General features: G+C 40.5%; 1 protein-coding gene across 1 annotated transcript in view; it reads left to right on the top strand.

The window, feature by feature from the left end:
* Window positions 1-1324: 1324 nt before the first annotated feature.
* LOC105699001 (paired box protein Pax-6) overlaps window positions 1325-23342 on the top strand; it is a 33642-nt gene continuing 11624 nt past the window's right edge. The window contains exons 1-2 of the mRNA XM_023434913.1: window positions 1325-1667; window positions 23014-23190. Of these exons, the coding sequence (XP_023290681.1) occupies window positions 1325-1667; window positions 23014-23190 (520 nt within the window). The remainder of the gene's footprint in view (window positions 1668-23013; window positions 23191-23342) is intronic.

Genomic DNA, 23342 nt, shown 5'->3' with positions numbered 1-23342 from the left:
ATTTAAACGAAGAAACCTAAAGTATAAATAACAAAACTAACGTTCTCTTAAATTCTCAATGTTCCCGGTAACTTACGGTGTGTTTCACAGTTACCTTCTCCAATTTAATGTTACCGAGAATTTTCGAACTCTATTGCTGGATTAAGGTGAAGTGAAACACGTCGATTAACTTGATCAACGTCGATAAAGAAGATTTTTCTAAATGCCTACGTTGACGACGTTCGTTTTTATATTGACAGCTGGGTCGAATTATATTGGGTATTGTACCAAATAGTATATTCCATCTGTCGTTTTCGTACAATAATTATAAAGAAATCGAAGTAAATCTCCAGAAATCCTCTGGATTCGTGCTTTCTGGGGCCCTAATTGACTGCAGAGGGACCCCCTGCGCCATCTGTGATTTCCAGGTGAATTAAATTTTCACTCCGAGACCCCGTATTCCCATCGTTTTAGCATAGAAGCGTATACAACACTTTTTTTGCCCTTATCCCGTTCAAATATGAGTTTATCGACTATCAAAGTGTTCCAAATTGTCGTAAAATTGTCCTGACCCTTTCGATTCTCATATCAGAGCCTTCAATAATTGTACATTGATCGAAATATGAGAGCTCGACGCTATTTTGCTTCTTGTCTGGGCTGAGTTAAAAAATTTTTTCAAAAAATCCAAATTTTAAATGTGTCGGGACAATTCTTATATGGTGACGAGTCATGTGTCAAAGTTTCGGACAGTTTGGTCTAATACCCTTAAAAAAAAGTGTTGTATTCGAATCGACTGATTTGAAGGTGGTTTCACTTCACCTTAATTGTCGCCCGGGGAATCGCGGGGGGCGTCGGATCCATGGGCGGCGACGGGGTCATCCAATTGGTCGATCCGGCGGTAATGGTCGGTGGGCGGTGGTCGGATGCGCGGCGGGGGTGCGCAAGGTGGCCTTTACCTCGGTTCCCGCTCCCCCCCCTCCGCGAGAACGCCTCGCGCGCCGAGGCGCCTTAAATCTTGATCTCACCTTTAGAGCGAACAGGTGGGGGGAAGGCAGTCTGGGCGCGCTTCGAGCCGCCGAACGGAAGCCAATCTGCTCGAATCCGGCGGAGCGCGAGCAGTTACGAGCGGTTACGAGCGGGCCCGAGGAAACGTATAGGCGCCGCGCCGCGCCGCGCCGCGTACCTCGCCGCGACCGGACCGACCGAGGCGACGCCGCCGAGGGCGAGAGGGCGCTTGCGCCTGCGCCTGGATGGAAGTCCTCCCGCGGCCCGATAAGGTTCGACGCGTCGCGGGGGGATGCCGCGGAACGCCTGAGAGGGGAGGCCCGGCCGAGAGCGCGCGGTGATGATGATCGGCGGCGGGGTCGCGACACCTCCGGGAACTGCCAGGCCCGCTGCCGCGACGATCGATGACATGGTGGTCGACGGCATCGCCGGTGCCGGGTGTGTCAGTGTCAGTGGCAGTGCCAGTGCCAGTGGTAGCGGCAGCCCCGCGACCGGCTCGGCCCGCGCCGCCGGCAACGACGAGACGACCAGGCCCGCCGCCGCCGACCGCGACGACGACAGCCTCGTCGCCGCCACCGTGGCGCGCCCTTGGGAGCCGCCGATCCATCCCGCGAGGCTTCACTCGCACCCGACGCACCACCGGATCGACGCCCCGCCCGCGCCGCCCGCGCCCCTCGTAGACGGTCTGTTGCTCAGGGTTACTCTTTTTCTTGGGGCGGTTTCCGACTGCCCAGCGATCGGGCACCGCTTTTTCCCCGAGTCGGGGAAGGACGCGACGCGGGGCGGATAAGGGAGGAATGTGAATGACCGAGGTACCCGGGACGCGGGGTTAAATGTGGACGAGTTCCACCGGGGTATCGATATGCATGTTATTGGAATGGACAAAAGGGTGGACCTGCTCGAGGGAGGGAAATCGATCATTCGTAAACATTTTCCTTTTATTCGGACCGAATAGCGCATCGGATAGCTGATGGAGGAACGGTGTCAGGGGATGATAGGTACCCTGTTAAAAAAAAATTATCATAATTTTCTAACATTTTTTTTTTTAAGTTTTATTCAGACGTGGTGTACTAATTTTATAACATATTTTCAAATAAAATGTTTAACGTGTATTGTAAATTTAGTACATATGTGTGATAAATTTATAATATATGTTATCAATTTGGGTTGATCGGTACTTGATTTTAAACGGATTTTGCTGCAGACAATATAACTTGACGTGTGTTCCGGGCACGTTCGAGGACGATTTTAGAGACAGCCCTCCCTTAAACGCCGGAAAAATTTTTTTGCAATTGTCGTGGTATCGAACCCGGAAAAGCAGCAGGTGCGTTGTCCACGGTGCTTCCGGAGTTTTCTATCGATTGTAAGAATCTTTTAAAAATATTATTTAAATATTTCTCGGACTCGAGAATGCTTCTCCGCCAGTACCGCCGATACTCGTAATCTTTCGATTAAATTCCTTTAAATCTAAATTCCCGTAAACGGTCGTAAAATTAAAAGCTCATCTAAGAAATGTCCAATCAATGCGTACCAAATGACATCCGAATATCGAATTTATAATTTTTCCCCGTAATTTCGCAAAATTACGACACGACGTTATAAAACTATAAATTTACTTAGAATTTTAAAATAAATGTATATTAATTCACCATTAGGACATCAGATTTATAATTCCACTGCTGCCTTATGTACTATAATAGTGTATGAATTTTATGCATTTTTTTTTAACGGTATAACTTTAAGCTTGGAGCGAAGCCATTTTTTATTTCCTAAAAATAAAGCCTGAGTACGGTTTCGCGGCTTTTTTGGACCCACCTGATTTGCTTTCGTCGTACTTATTCCCATCGGTAGCATTTATGGTCGGATTTTGTTTAAATTTAATCCGGCGTGAACTTATGTAAGTTCGTCCCGGTTCTCGTTCTTAATCCGTAGATTAACGTTTCGGTATCAGGTCGTGGACGTTAAAACGTAAAAAAGGGTTGATAAAGGTAACGTGTTTCCTTCATATTCGGGGGAAATTTACGTTTATGCCCCTGAGTCGAAGTTCGCGTTTTGGAACCTTATTAGGAACTTTGTCGAGGGTACCCGGGTACCCGGACGGTCATTAATGCCTGCCATTTAGGATCGCCCACTTTGCCTTCAAGTACCATTCGCCCTATTTGGGGGGAAAGTGGGCGGTCTTAATTGAAAGGCGCCAGCCCTTTTTTTTCTTCTTTTCCCTTCGTGATTTATGACGCGTTATTTTTCTACTTGTTTCCAAGCCGTTATTTCACGCTCCAGTTCCAAGAATTTGCAAAAGTCCCTCGCGGTGTGTAATGATAATAATGGCTAGACCGATAATGTATTCACGGAAAGGCACTCTTCTGGCTTAAGTTTACGAGTACACGTTTCAAGCGACTCCGACATTTACGTTTCAATTGAATCGAGCCTGGGAAAAAAAAGAGCCAATGGGAGACCCTGGATCGGCCAGTCTGCGAGAAAATAACTTCCATTGTTTATAAGATGTAAATTACCGACATGTCCCATTTGAATCCGTTAGAGATCGCATTGAGAAAAATGAGGTACTTGAAATGAAATAAATGTGCCCGTTTAAAAATCGGATCGTTGACTCAAGGGACATTTTCAATGGTTGAAATAATTATTTCTTAACGGGAATTAAAAGTGAAATACTTAGTACTAAACGAAAAATGTAGAAATAAGTGAAAGTCTACTAGGTTTGTATGTGACTAAAATTTATTCGCCTCCAGTTGTACATTTTCCTCAGTGCGACAATTTACCGCCCGATGTTAGCCTTTTTAGAGAGAAGGTACTTCCGTTCCCTTCCGAAAGCTTGCTGCAGGGTAATAACGGCTAAATGACGTTTAATATGCATTAACTTGATATTATTTATTCATCATCGAAGTCAAAGTAATCTTGCTGTTTGGGGAAAACATAATTGGCGGTATTAAATACACGTTTCATGTAGGTAATGTACATAAACATTCGACAAGATAATCATAAAGTAATGTTAAATGTTGTGATGTAAATTGCATATACAATGTTTTTATATTACTACCTATTTAGTATGCGTATCAAATTCAATATCGACGACGTTATCTAACGTTCACATTAATGCTAGCTGATTTAATATAAAAAATTAACAAAATGATATGCACTTATTTGAATGATAAATATAACGGTAATTATGCATATGATGGTGATTCTCTCCGCTTTTCGTATAATTTTTACATATTGTAGCGAATACTATATATATATTTAAGGATCGGACTTGAATATTTTCGGAGTTACAATGAATAAAAGAAAACAGAAGATGTTAGTTGGCTACTTTCATAGTTCCATCGCTTTGTTTATATTCAGAACTCACATTCTTTCTTATATTTTGCCATGTTTATTATCACGTAGTCCATTGTTTAGTCCTCGGAGGCGTCGAAGATCGAAGATGAAATTAAGCGAATTTCTTACCATTTGCCAAGATCAATTTCTTGATTTTTTAATCTACCCTAAACTATTACTGAAATTGAATAGGTTAGGTTAGGTTATATTTTAAGGGAGCAACACGCTCCGCCATGCTGTATTATTGCTATTCTTCATGTGTTTAATAACTCCGAAAATATTCAGTTAAATATATGTATGAAAATGGTCGGGACGACGTCCTCTGCAATATATAAAGTTATACGAAAATCGGAGAGGATCACCCTTGTATGCATAATTACCAATAAGATATATATGCAAACGTTATCATATATTAATTAAAAGGATGAACAGAAACCAGTCAATGGGAACTAGTTCCAATTAAGCAATATCGACATTGTATACATTTTACAATTTTCTACATTATTCATTCTCATGTCTTCAATATTTATATTATTCGCTAGTGAATGATGTTACTGTCGCCATTAAGCAAGATATTCAAGGATCTTCGTTTTTTTCTACTCTTCGTTAACATTGTATTTATAATTTTTTTTATAAGTTTTTATAACCATGATTGTGGAATTCTGCGATACGCTTTTTAAGGGTTTAATCAAAGTGGAAGGGAAACTGGGGAGGTTTGATCAACTATTGTTCCAAAATGTGTCTTTTTTTATACTACTTGTTTCAATCTTCGCATGTTTAATTGAGGAGCCTGTACGCGTTGATTAGTAATTGCACCTGTCGCTCGTAGCTTTTAATCGTTCGCTTACGAGGCGTGCAAATCAATTTCCTTGTTCGTTTGAGCACACCCTTTGGTCCAGATTTCCTGATCTCGATTATTATGTTTCAAGTAACTGGCGTGAAATAGTTCGTTTAGATAAGCCCGAGAAGCACGCTACGAGGTGATAAAGATCGGCAAAATGCTCGGGGCGAAGACATTAAAACGACACGAAGCGCGTGAAACAACCGGAAATAACTATCTAAAATCGCCGTGCAGGTGCATTATTTGGGGACTCCCTAAAAAATGACTCTCTTACCTAAGTAGTATATATATTTTATAATCCGACCGGCCATGTGTGCTGAGAAGTCTCGTATGGGTGTTGAACCAAGCATCATTGGATCCACGTTCCTAATAAGAATTAATTTTTAGTTTTTCATGGCTAAGGAATTTTCAGTTGACATCCGATTTGTCGATTCATAAATTAATTTCATGAATTCTATTTTACACTAAAGGTATCTACAAGTCGTCGGTCTCTTTTCATGTATGAACTTACTTCGGTTTAAAATAAGTGACTACCTACAGGGACCCCTAATATGTTCACTCTTGATTTTCAGTGGGGAAAGTTCTTCTTTATTAAAATGAAATACAGTGCATTTTGATAACTGCTAATTTGAGGAATTTTGTTGGTATGTTATGCTTGTGAAGGCAAAGTACGCAGCTAGGGAGGTTAATTAGGTTTTTTGACAAGAGAATTTTATGAAAATGACGGAATCCGTCATCGTGAGATATATGTTTGAGCGAGTTCGGTTAATTAGCCATTTTATGTGCTTAGTTTGCGTTACTTTCAAGAGACCCAAGCGAAATTACATATAGAGTAAAGTAGGGGATATCGTACCGTCGGTCAAATTGTATCACTACGATATTTAAGAACATACCCTAAGAAATGGCCATATAACTGAGAAATTATGAACATTATGAATTATGAAATTATGAGCTTGCAACATTTGTTTATACCTAACTAATTGGTGGCGGTACCGGCAAAAACTGTCATAGGCATATTATATTAGTTTGCTAACGCGTTACCAATTTTGCCGCATCGCTTCCAATCGATCACATCATGTGGGGTACGTTAAAAATTGTCACTAATAACTACTAAAAAGTTAATTTAATCTTCATGCAAATACATGCGTTACCTTTCGCATAACCCTAAACGGACATTTGAAAAATTATAAGACAAACTTGATTCTGTTTCGAAATGGCATCAAAAAGAACGATGGAAGATGGTTATCCTAAGATATGAGAAAAGCCATTAATTGTAAAAAGTGGTTTCACGAAAAATGCGCTAATGGGAAATCTACTGAATTCTACATATTCGTTTTTTGTAGTCAAATATGATTTATGTAATCAATTTTCTTTTCCGAATTACTTATATGGTCAATGTTTTGCTTTGAATCCAATTCTCGTACGTGGTACAAATTATCCGACCTTATTATAACAGAAAAGGACGATTTACCAGATGAGTCGTTTAAATCGCACCGTTGTAAGGAATATTTTATTTAAATGTCTACCGTGTTAAATAGCATTTATGTACTTGCATGTGTGTACATTGCATGGGGAATTTCACAGGTAAATGAAATATGAATTCGTTTACTAAAACATCCTGGCAAAAACATTTCTATTTTTGTAAACCCGGTACAATTTACCCAACTTTACCCTACACCTTTCGTAAATACCAGTACAATGTTTCGTCAGGGTACAGACAGTGGATTCATCGAGGAGATATGATTGGTCGAAGAACGGGAGCCAATAGGGTAGGCGCGGTGAATGAGAGAACCTAAAACTGCCGGTCATTAGAGTCGTACAACGACCTCCACGATGGATCGTTATCGCTTATAGTCCATTTATTTGTGCCGGACCGGAGACTCTAGTACCTATATCCGGTTAATGTACGAAAAGAAATAGGTATCTGCTGAAGTACCACCTAAGCTCATGCGCCGAGTCAATCGATAGGTACAGTGGCGGACATGAATGCCTCCCCTGCAGATACGGCATCGCCTGTGCAGGATGGGAGGGCATTGATGTCTCCCAGTGTACATTGGCGGGCATGAATGCCTCCCCTGCAGATACGGCATCGCCTGTGCAGGATGGGAGGGCATTGATGTCTCCCAGTGTACGTTCGATTATATATGGCCAGTTCCGACATTACGGCATCGTCTAATGAATTAATTGGCACATTGTCTGCCCCCTTTGTTCGCGTCAACTTCATCGTATCTGTAAAATTGCCGAAAATACCCGACAAATTTCTGCTTATCGTGGGGGGAGAACGTCGGCATAGAAACATAACGTGTGCATTTTGAAGGAAGTATGCATATTGAAAAAAAGCGTGGACGTACGGTTTTGCGATAGGCCTTGTCAGGTTTTAAAAAAGAAGTCAGAATTTAATGTACTCATAGAATTTGCAGTGTTTAGGGACTAAGAAACTGCACCGGATTTTTTAACTGTGCTTTGATGTATATCTGTGATGATAAGTGGAGATGTAAGGAAAATATTTTATCGGTGATTTTTGTATTATGTACATAAGGGTTTACGTGCACTTATAGCTCTGTACGACAATTACCGAGTGTAGGGGACGAGTGCATTTAGCATCGGTATCCACTGGTATTTTGAGTGTAGCACGTATTAATAGCATAATGTTTAATAATTTGATTACAGCTGAGGTTTGTTATATTTTTGGTACCTACGTGGAGATAATTAAACTCATGAAAATTTATCCAGCTATTCTTACTTTAATGTCGCCGACAAGATCGTTGCTTTTCATGGGCCTACCTAAGATAAATTTACGATCGACGATGTCGAGACAAGATCCGATCACGCCGCAAACCTGTACGTGCATGGTGACAATATCATTCAGGGAAGGATGAATAAACCTTTAATCCAAGTAACAGGAATAGCCATTTTCATCTTGCACTTTTTATACGTAAATTTGCATATTCAAAAAGGGTCTATACTTACATGCCCTCGGTTACTTAAATTTAAAAGATGCATTTTTATAACCTGGGACGGTAGCGGGAAATCTGGCGGCAGATTTCAATTGCATTATCGGCCTTAGATCTTTTTGGCAGTACTAACGTGTACAAATGAAATGTTATCCTTAACCGATCCCTACTCATGAAATCGTAACTTTTTTCGAGGAGATGATTTTAAAGAAGAAATCCTATCGGCAAAGCACGTTCCCTATTATCCCCTAGTAGTAAACAATGTTCGGGTATCTTACGGTCCGATCTGCTGCGCGGAAAAAAGACCTAATGTGATGGAAGGGGCCAAAAGCGATCGGACAAGTTATGTAATCTGGGTGTAGGTGTAGGTAGAGACAGTGACAAAAAAGGCTACCTAGGTAGCATCGATATGCCGGGAGAAAGAAAAAATGTAATTTTCGACACCTATATTAGATTTCCACGGCGGTTCGATATATTCATTCGTCTTGACGAATTAGACAACAAGTCTTACGGGATTGTTCATTGTTCGTGGTGAATGAAAGTTCATGCAAGAGATGTACTTAAAACTTTCAATGTCAAATTAGAAAACTGTAACGTGAATGCCGAAATTTATATTCGGAGATATTTTAAAAATAATTATGACGTTTATAAGGAAAACTGTGCAGCTACATTATATTGTATTTCTCATTTGACGTTCGATAGCTTTGTGTGAGAATTATTAAATTCGGTATATAACAATGTACACATCACAAGTGGACCGTACAATATCTTAATTTGGGTATCTTTCACGACGATCGCGTTTTCTCGTGGAAATGGCTTTTATGGAAGTGAAAAGACATGTTTGGCTCTCAAAGTTAACGACACAACCGAGAGAAATTTGCCGCCAGCGGAGAGATCATTGTTTAAATGACGTAAGAGCGCATTTTTAAGCAAACACTTTGGGGTAAAGTTGAGTAAATTGTATCGGGTTTACGAAAATGCCAATAGAAATGTTTTTGCCAGGATGTTTTAGTAAACGAATTCATATTTCATTTACCTGTGAAATTCTGCACGCAATGTACACACATGCAAGTACATAAATGCTATTTATCTGGTAAATCGTCCTCTTCTGTTATAATAAGGTCAGATAATTTGTACCACGTACGGGAAATGGATTCAAAGCAAAACATTGACCATATAAGTAATTCGGGAAAGAAAATTGATTACATAAATCATATTTTACTACAAAAAATGAAGATGTAGAATTCAATAGATTTCCCATTAGCGCATTTTAACGGCTTTTCTCATATCTTAGGATAACCATGTTCCATCGTTCTTTTTGATGCCATATCTAAACAGAATCACGTTTATCGAAGAGTGACTATTTACGTAAACAAAGTTTTGACTTAATAAATACAGTTGGGATAATTGTACCGGGACGAATTACCCGATTACGTGGTGGGACAATATTGCCGACCGGGAGTTGTCTTCAGTTTTATAATTTTTAAAATGTCCGTTTAGGGTTATGCAAAAGGTGTAACGCATGTATTTGCATGAAGATTAAATTAACTTTTTAATAATTATTAGTAACAATTTATAACGTACCCCAGATGGTGTAATCGGTTGGAAGCGATGCGGCAAAATGAATAACGCGTTATCAAACTAATATAATATGCCTTTGACTTTGGTATTCACCGATGCTGCCACCAAATAGTCAGGTATAAACAAATGTTGCGAGCTTAAGTTGATAATCTTTCAGTTATACGGCCATTTCTTAAATATCACAGTGGTAGAATTTGACCGACGGTACGATATCCCCTACTTAAGGTGAAGTGAAACACCCTTCAAATCAGTCGATTCGAATACAACACTTTTTTTTAAGGGTAAAAGACCAAACTGTCCGAAACTTTGACACATCACTCTTGATCAACTAAGAATTGTCCTGACACATTGAAAATTTGGATTTTTGAAAAAAATTGTTTAACTCAGCCCAGACAAGAAGCAAAATAGCGTCGAGCTCTCATATTTCGATCAATATACAATTATCGAGGGCTCTGATGTGAGAAACTAAAGGGTCAGGACAATTTTACGACAATTTAGAACACTCTGGTAATCGATGAACTCGCATTTGAACGGGATAAAGGCAAAAAAAGTGTAGTATGCGCTTCTATGCCAGAACGATGGTAATACGAGGTCTCGGAGTGAAAATTTAATTAACCTGGAAATCACAGATGGCGCAGGGGGTCCCTCTGCAGTCAATCAGGGCCCCGGAAAGCACGAATCCAGAGGATTTTTCGAGTTTCACTTCGATTTGTTTATATTTATTGTACGAAAACGACAGGTGGAGTATGCCATTTGGTACAATACCCAATTTAATTCGACCCAGCTGTCGATATAAAAGCAAACGTCGGCAACGTAGCCATTTAGAAAAATCTTCTTTATCGACGTCGATCAAGTTCCTCGACATATTTCACTTCACCTTAACCCTATTGTTTACAATAAAATCGCTCGCGTTCGGCCCACTTTCACCGAGGAGTTTCTCCAAACTAATTAATTCTAACCGTACCGGCCATTACAGAAAAATCCCTCGGGACGGCCTCGCATCCCCTAACGAGATAAAATCTGAGAGCCGCGAGATTCGGATCCTCCCGACGGATAATCGAGAGGAGAAAAGCTGAGTCAGCTGTTAAATTGATACTTCGCGGCAGCAAACCGGGCCGAAGCAGGTCGATCGTTAACACCTAAAGGCAGCCATTCTCGTTCGGCGTAGACGGCACATGCCGAGGAGCTAATTAGTCCGAGTCGAATGTTCATTGGTCTCGTGTCGCTTATGAGGACCGACCGCTGCGGCCGAGAGTCAGCTGCTGCCGGCCGGTGTCCCGATTTCGGCCCGATTTCGACTGGATTTCGGTCCAATTTCGGTTCAATTTCGGCCGGTCCCGACCCGGTTGGTCCGATCCGGCGCGTTAAAGGAGCATTGTTCGGCAGGCGAGCCACCTTAAACGAGCGTGACAACGGGGTTTCATGCTCCTCTCGACGTCGAGGCGTCGTCTCGACGGGACCGATTGCCGATCGGACCGAGCGATCCCTACCGATCCGGGCCCCGATTTGCGATGAGATTTGCGGGAACCACTGTCCTTTCACTTAAACCCAATCACGAGAAGCAGGTGCTTTATGTAGGTCCGCCGGTATTTTTATGCGAATGCGGGACGCACACGCCGGAGACCCTGTCCGATGTAATTATTTCCAAGCTGCGAGTGCTCCCGATCTTTGGCCGAGTTTATATCTCTTCGTAATTGAGCCGGCAGCCGGGAAAACGGGCCCGTGAGCTTTTTGCTGGCCGACGTCTTCATTTTTACCTGGTGTGGGAGCTCGTGTCTATTGAAGGGATTCAAACTACGCGGCTCTATCGAGGCTCGGAAAAGAAATTGAACACATTTAAATACAGTTTACGCTTTATTAACCATATTTTTAGATACATGTTGAGGTAGTTATGTATCATTTTACATAGAAAAATGCTTGAATTATGATACATTGCTGGAAAACGAATTTAAATACAGTTTGAGCGTTTTATTAATCATATTTTTGGATACATGTTGAGGTAATTATGTATCATTTTACATAGAAAAATGATTGAATTATGATACATTGCTAGGAAACGAATTTCAGGGTTCATTCTCGTTTGTCACAAGTTTTCTGGCAGGCCGATCACCTCAGTGGTAGATTAGAGTAGGTATTTCGCCATTAGAAAGAGGATCGTGTGATCGGTACCTGCTCGGAAATTATCGATAAGTTTTATTAATTTTCGATGGCATTCAATCATTTTAAACGGTCATGTTATCAGAGTATTAAAAAATTGGAAAAAAATATTAATAGATAACTGTAATGATGAGGAGTATTGCGTCTACGTAGCTGTGGGGGGGTCATTTCTATAGTTATATTTTCCGTCAATGCGTGTAGAAAATGTGAACTGTGCGAAACCAAGACTGTTCGAGATATCTTATGATAACGCATGAATAATGGTATTGTTTTGAAAATAGTTTCAAAGTGTCAAAAAGGCTTTTTCACGTTAAATGACAGTGTGTACTTGAAAGCATAGTTAGTACCACGCTCAAACTGTATTTATATGTTGTTTCATTTTTTATCTGTATTTGTCAGAAAATTGAGTAATTTTATCCTATTAACGCGAGCGGAAGGCCGAGTACAAGTTTTTTGAGCCGAGGTCTCGATCTTGTGATCAGAAAGTGCGATGACCGATGTATATAATTATTTTGGAAATAATGACCGGAAATAAAAGTTTACCTTGTAAAAGTGCACGAGGAGATTTTAAATATAGAGTTATTAAGGCGAAGCCTGTAATGGTGATTCAAAAACGTCATTATTAGTGTTTATAGTTATTTTGCAGATGATGAAGAGCAACGGTCTGCCTTGTCAAAGAAAAAATTTTAGAAGAAATTAATTCCGACATTTAACTAGCTTGGCTTTGTTTGAGAATAGCCTCATGTATTTTGCCGAAATTCCCGTAATATTAATTTAATTATACCAGTGCCGTAAGATACCGGATAAATTCTATTCCATTCTTCGTATTTCAATAGACTTAAAAGAATGGACAGTATCTGAAACCTTTGAATCCATTACTTTTCACAATCAGTACTTTTCAGAAAAATTTGTCAAAAAAGTGTAGCACGACAAGTATCAACTCAGATACACTGGAACGAAATAAAACCCGCACGAGGTCCATGCAAAATGAGATAAATGTCTTCTATTTTCTTTCGATATTCATTACAACGTCCGGCGGGTAAGGAACTATTTATTAATGCACCGCGCGTCGTAGTCTCTCGCCCTCTTAAATGCAATCTTTAGTCAAAAGAGATGGTTTGTTATTTATAGGAACGCTTTCCTGCGGCGTGTCGGGCCGGTCCGCGCTATATATTTCTCCCAGGACTGCGAGATTAATCAGGTTTACACCATGTGCTATAAAATGCCCGTGGCGCTGATTTTGGGGAATTCGAAAGTGATACCGATCGTAACAAGCGACCGATGAACGCGAGCGGTCATTAAAAGTCCGCACCTGGAATCGCACCATATGTAGCCTCGATTTACTGCACCGAGAATCAGCCGAGCAGAGCTACCCGGTGATCGGACGCCACCAATATCGCTCGCTTCGCCTTTTCCTTTTTTCTTCCCCCTTTTTTTTCTTCCTCCTTAACCTCGACTGTCTCGGACTTTCGTAGCAATCGGGTAAAGTAGTGCTGTCGCGAACCTTGCCTAGGTAAAGTTGAGCGTTTCCAGCGACTATTAAGGTGAAGTGAAACACGTCAAGGAACTTGATCGACTTCGATAAAGATTTTTCTAAATACCTACGTTGCTGACGTTCGTTTTTATATTGACAGCTGTGTCGAATTATATTGGGTATTGTACCAAATGGCATACTCCACCTGTCGTTTTCGTACAATAATTATAAAGAAATCGAAGTAAATCTCCAGAAATCCTCTGGATTCGTGCTTTCTGGGGTCCTAATTGACTGAAGAAGGACCCCCTGCGCCATCTGTGATTTCCAGGTCAATTAAATTTTCTCTCCGAGACCTCGTGTTCCCATCGTTTTAGCATAGAAGCGCAGAAAACACTTTTTTTGCCTTTATCCCGTTCAAATGCGAGTTTATCGATTACCAAAGTGTTCTAAATTGACGTAAAATTGTCCTGACCCTTTCGATTCTCATATCAGAGCCTTCAATAATTGTATATTGATCGAAATATGAGAGCTCGACGCCATTTTGGTTCTGGCCTGGGCTGAGTTAACAAATTTTTTTTAAACATCCAAATTTTGAACGTGTCGGGACAATTCTTAGATGGTGACGAGTCATGTGTCAAAGTTTCGGACAGTTTGGTTCAATACCCTTAAAAAAAAGTGTTGTATCCGAACCGACTGATTTGAAGGGGATTTGACTTCACCTTAACCGGTTGAATCTCTCGATGGTTAGTCCTTCGAATCATTTTTCGAGACTTTGGTTCCATTGCCCCATAACACTTATAAATACTGATAATTCAAGAGTTTAAGAAAACTCTGTTGAATTTGATTTATATATCATTAGCCTTAATTATTTACATATTTCTTTCATGTTGAAGTTAGAACTATTAATGAGTCAAATCTAGTAAATCTGGTGAACTTATAGTTGGGTGCCGTCGATTTTGGTAAAGCTCTTATTGAGGAACTGGTTGATAAATATTTATTGTTAACTGTGTACAGAGAGGATCATTTTCTAAGAATTAGGAGGTGTATTAGGGAGAAATTGTTGTTGAGAATTTCAAATTTATGGGACATTTGTTAGACTTGAGTATTAATCCTGAGAATTATATCATGCTATAAGAGTAGATACAGGTTGTAACTACGGGAGGTTCGGCTTATCCAAAGGCCAATCTACGGAATACGTAATTACATGGATCAATTCGTTTCTAATTATCGGTCCTAGTTCAGTCTTGATTCGTGATGGTCTAACTACCGGCAAATAAATCTAGTCATACCAGGAGTTGTCCAGCGAAATAATTGAACGGCGTTTTTTGTTTTGTCGATATTCGTGAACCTATTTACGCTGACATTGACCATATATTTCTATGTCAGTGCATCAATGACTTTGGAAGACATATTCTTATCGGTTGTTGAAATTATCTCGTTCGTACTTGACCTCGGGTCAATTCGACATGTTCAAAAGAACTTGGACGGACGACGTGATATTTCTCCATGCACCCTTCCTCGAGGGGCCGTTTACGTGCCCATAAGTCGATAGTGCTTCCAAATAACGTAACATAACCTTTAACGTACTTACGATCTTAACGACCCCAACGCGATCTCACTTGAGAAGTTTGGTGGACTCAATTTTTTACCACTACCGCGAAATGTGAAGCCCACAGGGATACGAGAATATGGGAACCCTCCGAGCAACTGTCCAGTTAGGGGTTTATCGGACTAGTGTACGAGACTTATTTTGGACTACTGATAAATAGATTATTCATCAGGTGGCTCTAGTAAATATTGTAAAACATGAACGTCTTGTAAACACTTCCTCCTAAAACATCGTATGTTAGTTTCCTAGCACCGGCTGGGAGACTAATATCATTAGTCATTAGATAGCAGTCTTTTGACAGCTGTCTGTCGGTATTGACGCGTTCTGTGCCAATAAGACTATTTTTATATAAATACTTCACTATCTTTTAACAATGCGGCAACGGCAATCGACCTTCTGTGATACCTATTTTAAACGAATGCGCCGCAATCAACTTCAAATCCCACTTGGAGGTTATTTATCATTTTAAAGGATTAAGAAATGTTCACATTCAGACCAGATAATTAAGAGCAATTACGTAATCAGTGCTTTGAACTTAATGCTAATTGAGTTCCATTGAATCTTGGAAAAGATGGGCCTGGTATAAGTCTGTCGGCGATAAGGACTCACCATTTTGCAAATCAATTAAGCTGCCATAAAATCTGGAGAAAATCTTCGTAACTTGGAGAAGGTAGTCTGGTGAGCTTTCAAGTATCGACCATATGAGATGATGGTTAATCCTGGAGATCAGCTGGAATCGCGGGGACCGCTATTCGGGAACAAATAAAGTATCTAAGTTCATTCCGGTGAGCCGATCAACCAGCGAGCTTCCGGTAGCAACGAGTGGAGGAGCTTTGCCAAGAAGAGGTACGACCTATCCGGCGGCCACTAGGGAACCTCTTGCGTAACAATACGCAGTTAAGGGTTAACTGAAGAAAATGACGTTATTTTCAACTGTTGGCAAGTGGACAATAACTCTTCAGGTGCCCGCAGTAAATATTGCCCCAGCAATGTACTTCTTGCTCCGCGTAATTGAAAGGCGCCGCAATCAACTTTAGACCCCTCTTGAAGGTTATTCCATATTTTAGTGAATTAAGACATTTTCAAATCCCGACTATATATACTTACGAACGGTTACGTAAGGGATATTTCGAATTCAATGCGAAATGAATGCCATTTAATGTTGGAAAGGATGGGACTGGCATAAGTTCCCCGTAGTTTGGAAGAAGGTAGCCCAGGTATTTGTTCAAGTTCCACCCTGTGGGATGACGGTTAACCCTGAAGATTAGGTGGAATCGCAGGTTCGCGATTCGGGAACATTAAGATGAAGTGAAACACGTCGAGGAACTTGATCGACGTCGATAAAGATGATTTTTCTAAATACCTACGTTGTCGACGTTCGTTTTTATATTGACAGATGTGTCGAATTATATTGGGTATTGCACTAAATGGCATACTCCACCTGTCGTTTTCGTCCAACAATTATAAAGAAATCGAAGTAAAATTCCAGAAATCCTTTGGATTCATGCTTTCTGGGGCCCTAATTGACTGCAGAGGGACCCCCTGCGCCTTCTGTGATTTCCAGGTCAACTAAATTTTCACTCCGACACCTCGTAATTCCATCATTTTGGCACAGAAGCGCATAAAACACTTTTTTTACCTTTATCCCGTTCAAATGCGAGTTTATCGATTACCAGAGTGTTTTAAATTCTCGTAAAATTGTCCTGACTCTTTTGTTTCTCATATCGGAGCCTTCGATAATTGTATATTGATCGAAATATAAGAGCTCGACGCCATTTTGGTTCTGGTCCGGGTTGAGTTAAAAAATGTTTCCCAAAAATTCAAATTTTGAATGTGTCATCGGAATTCTTAGATGTGTCAAAGTTTCAGGCAGTTTGGTCCAATATCATTAAAAAAAATTGTTGTATTCGAATCGACTGATTTGAAGGGGGTTTTACTTCACCTTAAGAGTGTCCAGGTTCTTTCCGGTGAACCCGTGAACCGACGAGCTTTCGATGACGTTGAGTGAAAGAGCTCGGCCGCTAGAGGCGCGAGAGTCGCTCGAGGCGCTCGAGGCGCGACCTGTCCAGAGGCCACTCGAAGGGAGACACCGGGGGTCGCCGAGCGCGAAGTAGGCGTCGAAAAGAGTGCTCCCAGTTTTAATGGATCGGACCCGGTGTCGACGAAGTACGTACGTCGACCATACCGGGGATCTTTCCTTGGTTCACGCCTACCAGATCCTGGAAACCAGCTATGCCCGGACAGAACCGGTTCTTAGGTCGCGAAAAGATACGGGCAAAGGTACTTCTTTAGCCCGGGGAACAGCTACTCCTGTTGGCTGTGATAAAACCGTCCCTCCAGTTTTGGTGGATCGCACTAGGTGGAGGGCACCTACTCCACATTCGTCCATTTTTGCCTCACCGATACACCACAAGCCGGATGCTGGAGATCAGCCATACTGGGACAGAACCGGTTCCCACTTTGCCAAACGACAGTGTAAGACACCTCTTTCCCAGAGGAGCTGCTGCTTTCGTTTCCACCGCTCCCGACTCTCCTTAGATTTACGCTGACCGGCGTAAAGGACGAGCCTCACGGTTTAGGTGTCTCCTGGGGCACCGATCGTGTCGCCTCCGATCGGTCGCTACCAGTTTCGCATGCCGAGCCGGCTCCTCTTTTCGCCCTTTCGCCTCTCGTCCTCGGCTGAGTGAAGAATATCCTTTACGATGCCCCGCTATACCTATTGGGACAAATCGCAACGAATGCCCTCGAGGTGCTACTAAATCGGGACAAGAGTTCTACCCGAGAGGTACGGTTCGGACATCTTCGATCAATCGCGGAAATTTAAGCGGTGCTTGTGGGAATACTTGTTGTAAACTATAATGTTATTTTATCGAGCAATGCACTTAGTAGCGACGTTTAAGTGATATGGAGTCGATATAGACTCTCACGGGTACAGTGCGTGGCATAAATGGTAGAGGGGAGGCGAGACCCCCCACCGGACCGTGAAATTTTCTGTTCCGTGTGTTCCGTACAGGGTAGAACCCGTAGAAAGGACGACTTTTTCTAATGCTGGGTGGATAACTCATAGAGATGATTTATTATGCATTAGGAATTTAATGGCTACCGTCGCTGAGGCTACAAGGAATGTAAACGTGCCATTTGCAATATCATGCATTCGTTTCTTCATTTTGATCAAAATCGGCGAGATTATCATTTTTTAAGTTACCTATATATTATCTATAAACCGCGTCGTTTACGTTTCAGTGTGTAATCGTTCAATATTTAAAGAATATTGCAGACTTTACCTCGGAGCGTATAGGTAAACGTGACTAAAAATCGATCGGGTGGCACATATCTGCTAAAAACACTGTATCCGTAATAATGGAAATTATTCCTAATTCTGCAAGACAATCAACACCTTGTTTCATAAACTGTGAATAGTTGTTCCCTACTGTGTGTGTATTTTATGTGATGCATCCGTGTTAGAAAAGTGCCACCAGTTTCACCCTGCTTTACCCATACTTTGTCTCGATACGGTAGAGACTATCATATTGTTTAGAAACAAGGAGTCGAAGTTTAATATCCTCGTAAATTCAGTACTGCGATATAGTACATGTCATCCCGACGGTACGGAACGCGCAGTCCGCGTGTTTTACGCACCTAGTACGCGAAGACAAATCATAGAGTCGTCCTCTCGAACACCACTTAAAAGGCGAGCCTCCGATTGGCTACCTAGCAGCGTACATGCAAAATCCGGAAATTATACGTTCTAGATAACCCGGACACTATAATATAGTGGGCGCGTTCAGGGTCGCCTTATTGACCATCGTGGTGGTACGCATTCCGAACGTTTCCGACGTTCAGTGGTCGGTATTTAACAAAACTGATAAGTGGTAGCATTAACCTCCTTTCCTTTAAACGTCTCTTTATAGAAGTTTCCCGCCTTGAGGTTACTTTAAAGAAACGTTAAATAGAAAGAATGCAAATTCATAAATTTATTTATTAATTTCTCTTGTATGAACGAGAAGGTTCTGAACTAGTGTGTCTATATGGATGTCTGAAAGTATGAACACTTTTGAAATTTAGGTGGTTTATATGCAAACTTTTAGTGTTTATATGTGTCGTTTAAACGTCTCTTTATAGAAGTTTCCCGCCTTGAGGTTACTTTAAAGAAACGTAAAATGGAAAGAATTCAAATTCATAAATTTATTTATTAATTTCTCTTGTATTAACGAAATGGTTTTGAACTAGTGTCTCTATATGGATGCCTGAAAGTATGAACACTTTTGAAATTTAGGTGGTTTATATGCAAATTTTTAGTGTTTATATGTGTCCTTTAAACGTTTCTTTATAGAAATTTCCCGCCTTGAGGTTACTTTAAAGAAACGTAAAATGGAAAGAATGCAAATTCATAAATTTATTTATTAATTTCTCTTTTATTAACGAGATGGTTTTGAACTAGTGTGTCTATATGGATGCCTGAAAGTATGAACACTTTTGAAATTTAGGTGGTTTATATGCAAATTTTTAGTGTTTATATGTGTCCTTTAAACGTTTCTTTATAGAAATTTCCCGCCTTGAGGTTGCTTTAAAGAAACGTAAAATGGAAAGAATGCAAATTCATAAATTTATTTATTAATTTCTCTTGTATTAACGAAATGGTTTTGAACTAGTGTCTCTATATGGATGCCTGAAAGTATGAACACTTTTGAAATTTATGGTTCATATGCTTATATGTTTATATATTAATGTTTATATGTTGATGAAAAATTGTTTCTTTTACGTGTCAATCCGTTATGGGGTAGTTATGGACGTAATGGTATTGACAAATAGTTATCTAAAATTGTGGACTGATACGTCCTGGGGGAATAACTGGTCAGGTTATCGGGTTCTCCTCGTGCTGTCTATTTCATCGGAAAGCGCCTTACATTTGAATCGGTTGTGATAACGTTTGCGGGGGCGATACCGTGGCAATCTTGAACGAGAACCGGCGATAAATCCTGGATAAAGCGAATCGACGATCGACACTAATTACTGGGAATAAATTGGTGAAGCGCGCTACTGGTTGCGGATTAATGACTTGTATCGATTGCTGCGAAATCGCCGATAGATCCTGTGGATCACTACGCACCAATTGATTAATCGCACCGAACGACTCGTATGCAAAACGTGCGTGCGGAAGGCATATTTAACTGCCACGCTCTTGGCATCGGCATGCTCTACCGACTTGGCTTGGGCAACTTTGCGATTGAGATCTTTACACCTTTCCAATCTTTGGGGACAATTGTCAAATAGAAAGATGAGTAGAAAAATTAAACGTGTACGCAGGTACATTTTTATTCGCGTATCTGCGTACATGACAGGAATTTATGATTATTAAAGTATCTTAAAAAGTTTCGACGCTGTTAAATGAGCGACTACTTAAACGAATAAAAGGAATCGATTTTCATTAGTTATTAATTGGTAAAAGATCATGCAAAAATATCTAGTACTTTATACTAGCTTAGACTTCTGAATAACTGATAGGTTTATTTCAATTCGGTAGATTGTTAAGTCTATCATTACTGATATTGTGCATACAGAAATAAATGACCTTTTCCAATTTAGTTAGATTTGTTACGACCGTATTTCAGATTTAATACAAAAATATGGTCATTGAATTCACTTCGTGATAAGGAAAGTTTACTGGAGGATAATGTTTCGAGTAACACCTCTATAAAGTCTAGGATCCATTCAAACTGGTACTTAATGACTAGTGGTCTGCCCAGATAGGTTTTCAATTTATGTTAACTATTTAAATGCGCTGGCAACAAGCTAACGTTTCCTCCAAAGGAACAGTTTTATAGATATAATGAATACGATAGCTTTATCTTTCAATATTATATAATAACTGCAAAATATTACGCTGTCCATTTCGCTTGTCGCTTATTTTATTTCATATTTTTCAATTCCACGCGTCTTTCTACCCCTGTAAAAAATGCAGATTTCCATCTGCTTGACTGTAGCAATTCTACGTTAACACCTAGGCAAAACTATTAGGACCATGCTTTGATTTATTAGTTTAGATTTCTTAACATGTGTGCGCCTACCGCTTATGCCTATAAATATTGTAATTACATGTAGTACGACTTCTACTCAAGATTAGTAAATTAAAGTCCAAAACCTTGAAGTCAGTGTTCTTTTGGTACATACTTATATACGTAGCACCAAAGACACGGATATATTTGTGGTAAGATGTAAACTAATGCAAGTCGTAAAAGCACTGCCGAATTCATTATCAGCCTTGTAGCCATTATTTTGACGGTACGAGAAAATCTTTATTTAAATTAATGACTTATAGCCCTAGATGCGTTGATATCGCTCACGCTACCTCAGTTTAGGGTGTCGTAAGCTACATTTCTACGTGAATTTATGGCTCTGAAAGCATCGTTGAGGCCTTCTTTCTCCACTCCATATCGGTGGTTAAAATATAGCCGAGATGACTTCTTCCGCGGTAAATTCTCCGAGAGTGGGTTGCAGCAACATCGATAACGAAACAAAGCGGGGAACAATGGTAACAACAAAGTGGCAGGTTTCACCCCTCCATAGGTCATACTAACAACCTGCGCAAACCATCTACAATTAACTCTTCAACATTCCCCTTTTATTTTTAAGACCCGAACGATTACCAGCTATTGAAATATTCATGCTCTGCAAACCTACGCAATATGGAGAGGCGTGCTTTTTTTAGCGACACTCTGAGCATTAATTACTTGATTGTAAGTTAATTCCTCCTTTGCAATATTGATTTATTTAACTTTTGTCATTCCTGTAGCAAGTAAATTTACTTGGGAACGGTGATTTATATGGCTTAGTAGACGTGTAAAGAAATTATAATTTAAACTATTAGAGCTAAGCTAGTTGGATTATTACTCATGTGATTATACTTTTCTTGATATGAGGTGTAATCCTGATAAGTGTAGATATAACGAGGCTTTTCTCTTCTGATATTTGTAGTCATATACAAAAGAGACGTAACTAACGTAACGTGCATCATTACTTGTACGTATCGATAAGTAATAAGCACGTAACTCAAATTGAAACTTAAACGACGAGTATTCGTTATCGCATGACGAAGATTCATGCTCATCAATATTTCAACTCAATTTCCTTGATCATCCGGTCCTCTTAGTTACTCTTCCGAAAGAGAATATCCCTTTTTTAAATCCCATGCTCTCATCAACACGTAAAGTAGCAACATAAAATTACATATTATATAAACAAAAAAATAACATATTATACTTACATATTATACTTTGGTAAAATTACATATTATAATAGAAACATTTGTTCTACTTCCTTCCTAGAATACATGAAATGTTTCATGGAACCGTGTATTTCTGTAAACCCTGTAGCACGTTTAATTGTCTTGCTATCTCAAAAGCCTCGAATCCAACTCTAAAACAGCGAAAAATTATTCTGAGCCCTGTTGTTGAACAATAAAATTATAAATATTACAAATAGATGGATTTAGACTTGTAGCTTTAGAATCGGAGTTAAATGTGTAATAAGGAGGCGAATAACCTGCGGACGTAAGGCACATGGATCTCGAGAATCTAAACATTCCCTTGGCCTTTTCGTGAAAGTAGCAAAATGGAAACATGAAGAATAGAGGGGCTGTTATTTCCCTTTCTCCCTCTTGCTATTAGATAGGGTGGCCCTATGTTGCATTATGCAATTATTAGTCGCAATAAGGACCTACCTTAGGGTCTCCATATTCACGTTTTGAAGTATGAAACGATTTGAGAAACCCACTTCGTAGAAAAGTTTGATGAACGATTCAGCTTTCGGATGCCGTTTCCACATCCCCTTAAGGCATCAATTCTGAAAAAGGGAGAACAGAGGGGATATTCCTTCTTCTCCACCCTCTCGTAGTTAACTCTTGTCATACTGTATCGCGCACCTGTCTCACATATCGGGAAAGAAAGAGCGAATTAATAGCCTCTGTGTCCTCTCTCCTTAAATTTGTCCACCCTCGTAGACAGATCAATGTGCAAGCTCCGTATATCCTATGTCCATGAAAATGTCGCACCTTGGCTGACTGAGACACGGTTTTTTTCAGGTGTGAGTCTGCAGAACTGCACGTCGGGTCAATTTTTGGGCGGCAGCAACGGTGGCGCCTCCAGGCAGCGTCTTCTGGAGTTGTCCCATGGGCTGGGGGCGCTCAGGCACTACAACGACCTGGCTAATCACGTTCTATCGTTAAATCAGCAAGGCGCGGTCGTGACCAAGCTCTTAGGTGAGTTCGTCCTCTTCGTCGCTACCTACCGGATAGGATCCTCGGGCGCGCGAGGTCGCGTTAACGCGTTAACACCTTCACGCGTTAAGCCGTAACACTTAAGGCGTAAGGCGGAACAGGTCGCTACGCACCCCAAATTTACGGCACGGGGA

This window comes from Orussus abietinus, unplaced genomic scaffold, assembly GCF_000612105.2.
Source record: "Orussus abietinus isolate OABI.00-Male unplaced genomic scaffold, Oabi_2.0 scaffold104, whole genome shotgun sequence".
Classification (NCBI taxonomy): Eukaryota; Metazoa; Arthropoda; class Insecta; order Hymenoptera; family Orussidae; genus Orussus; species Orussus abietinus.
This window is presented reverse-complemented; position numbering and strand designations above follow the sequence as displayed.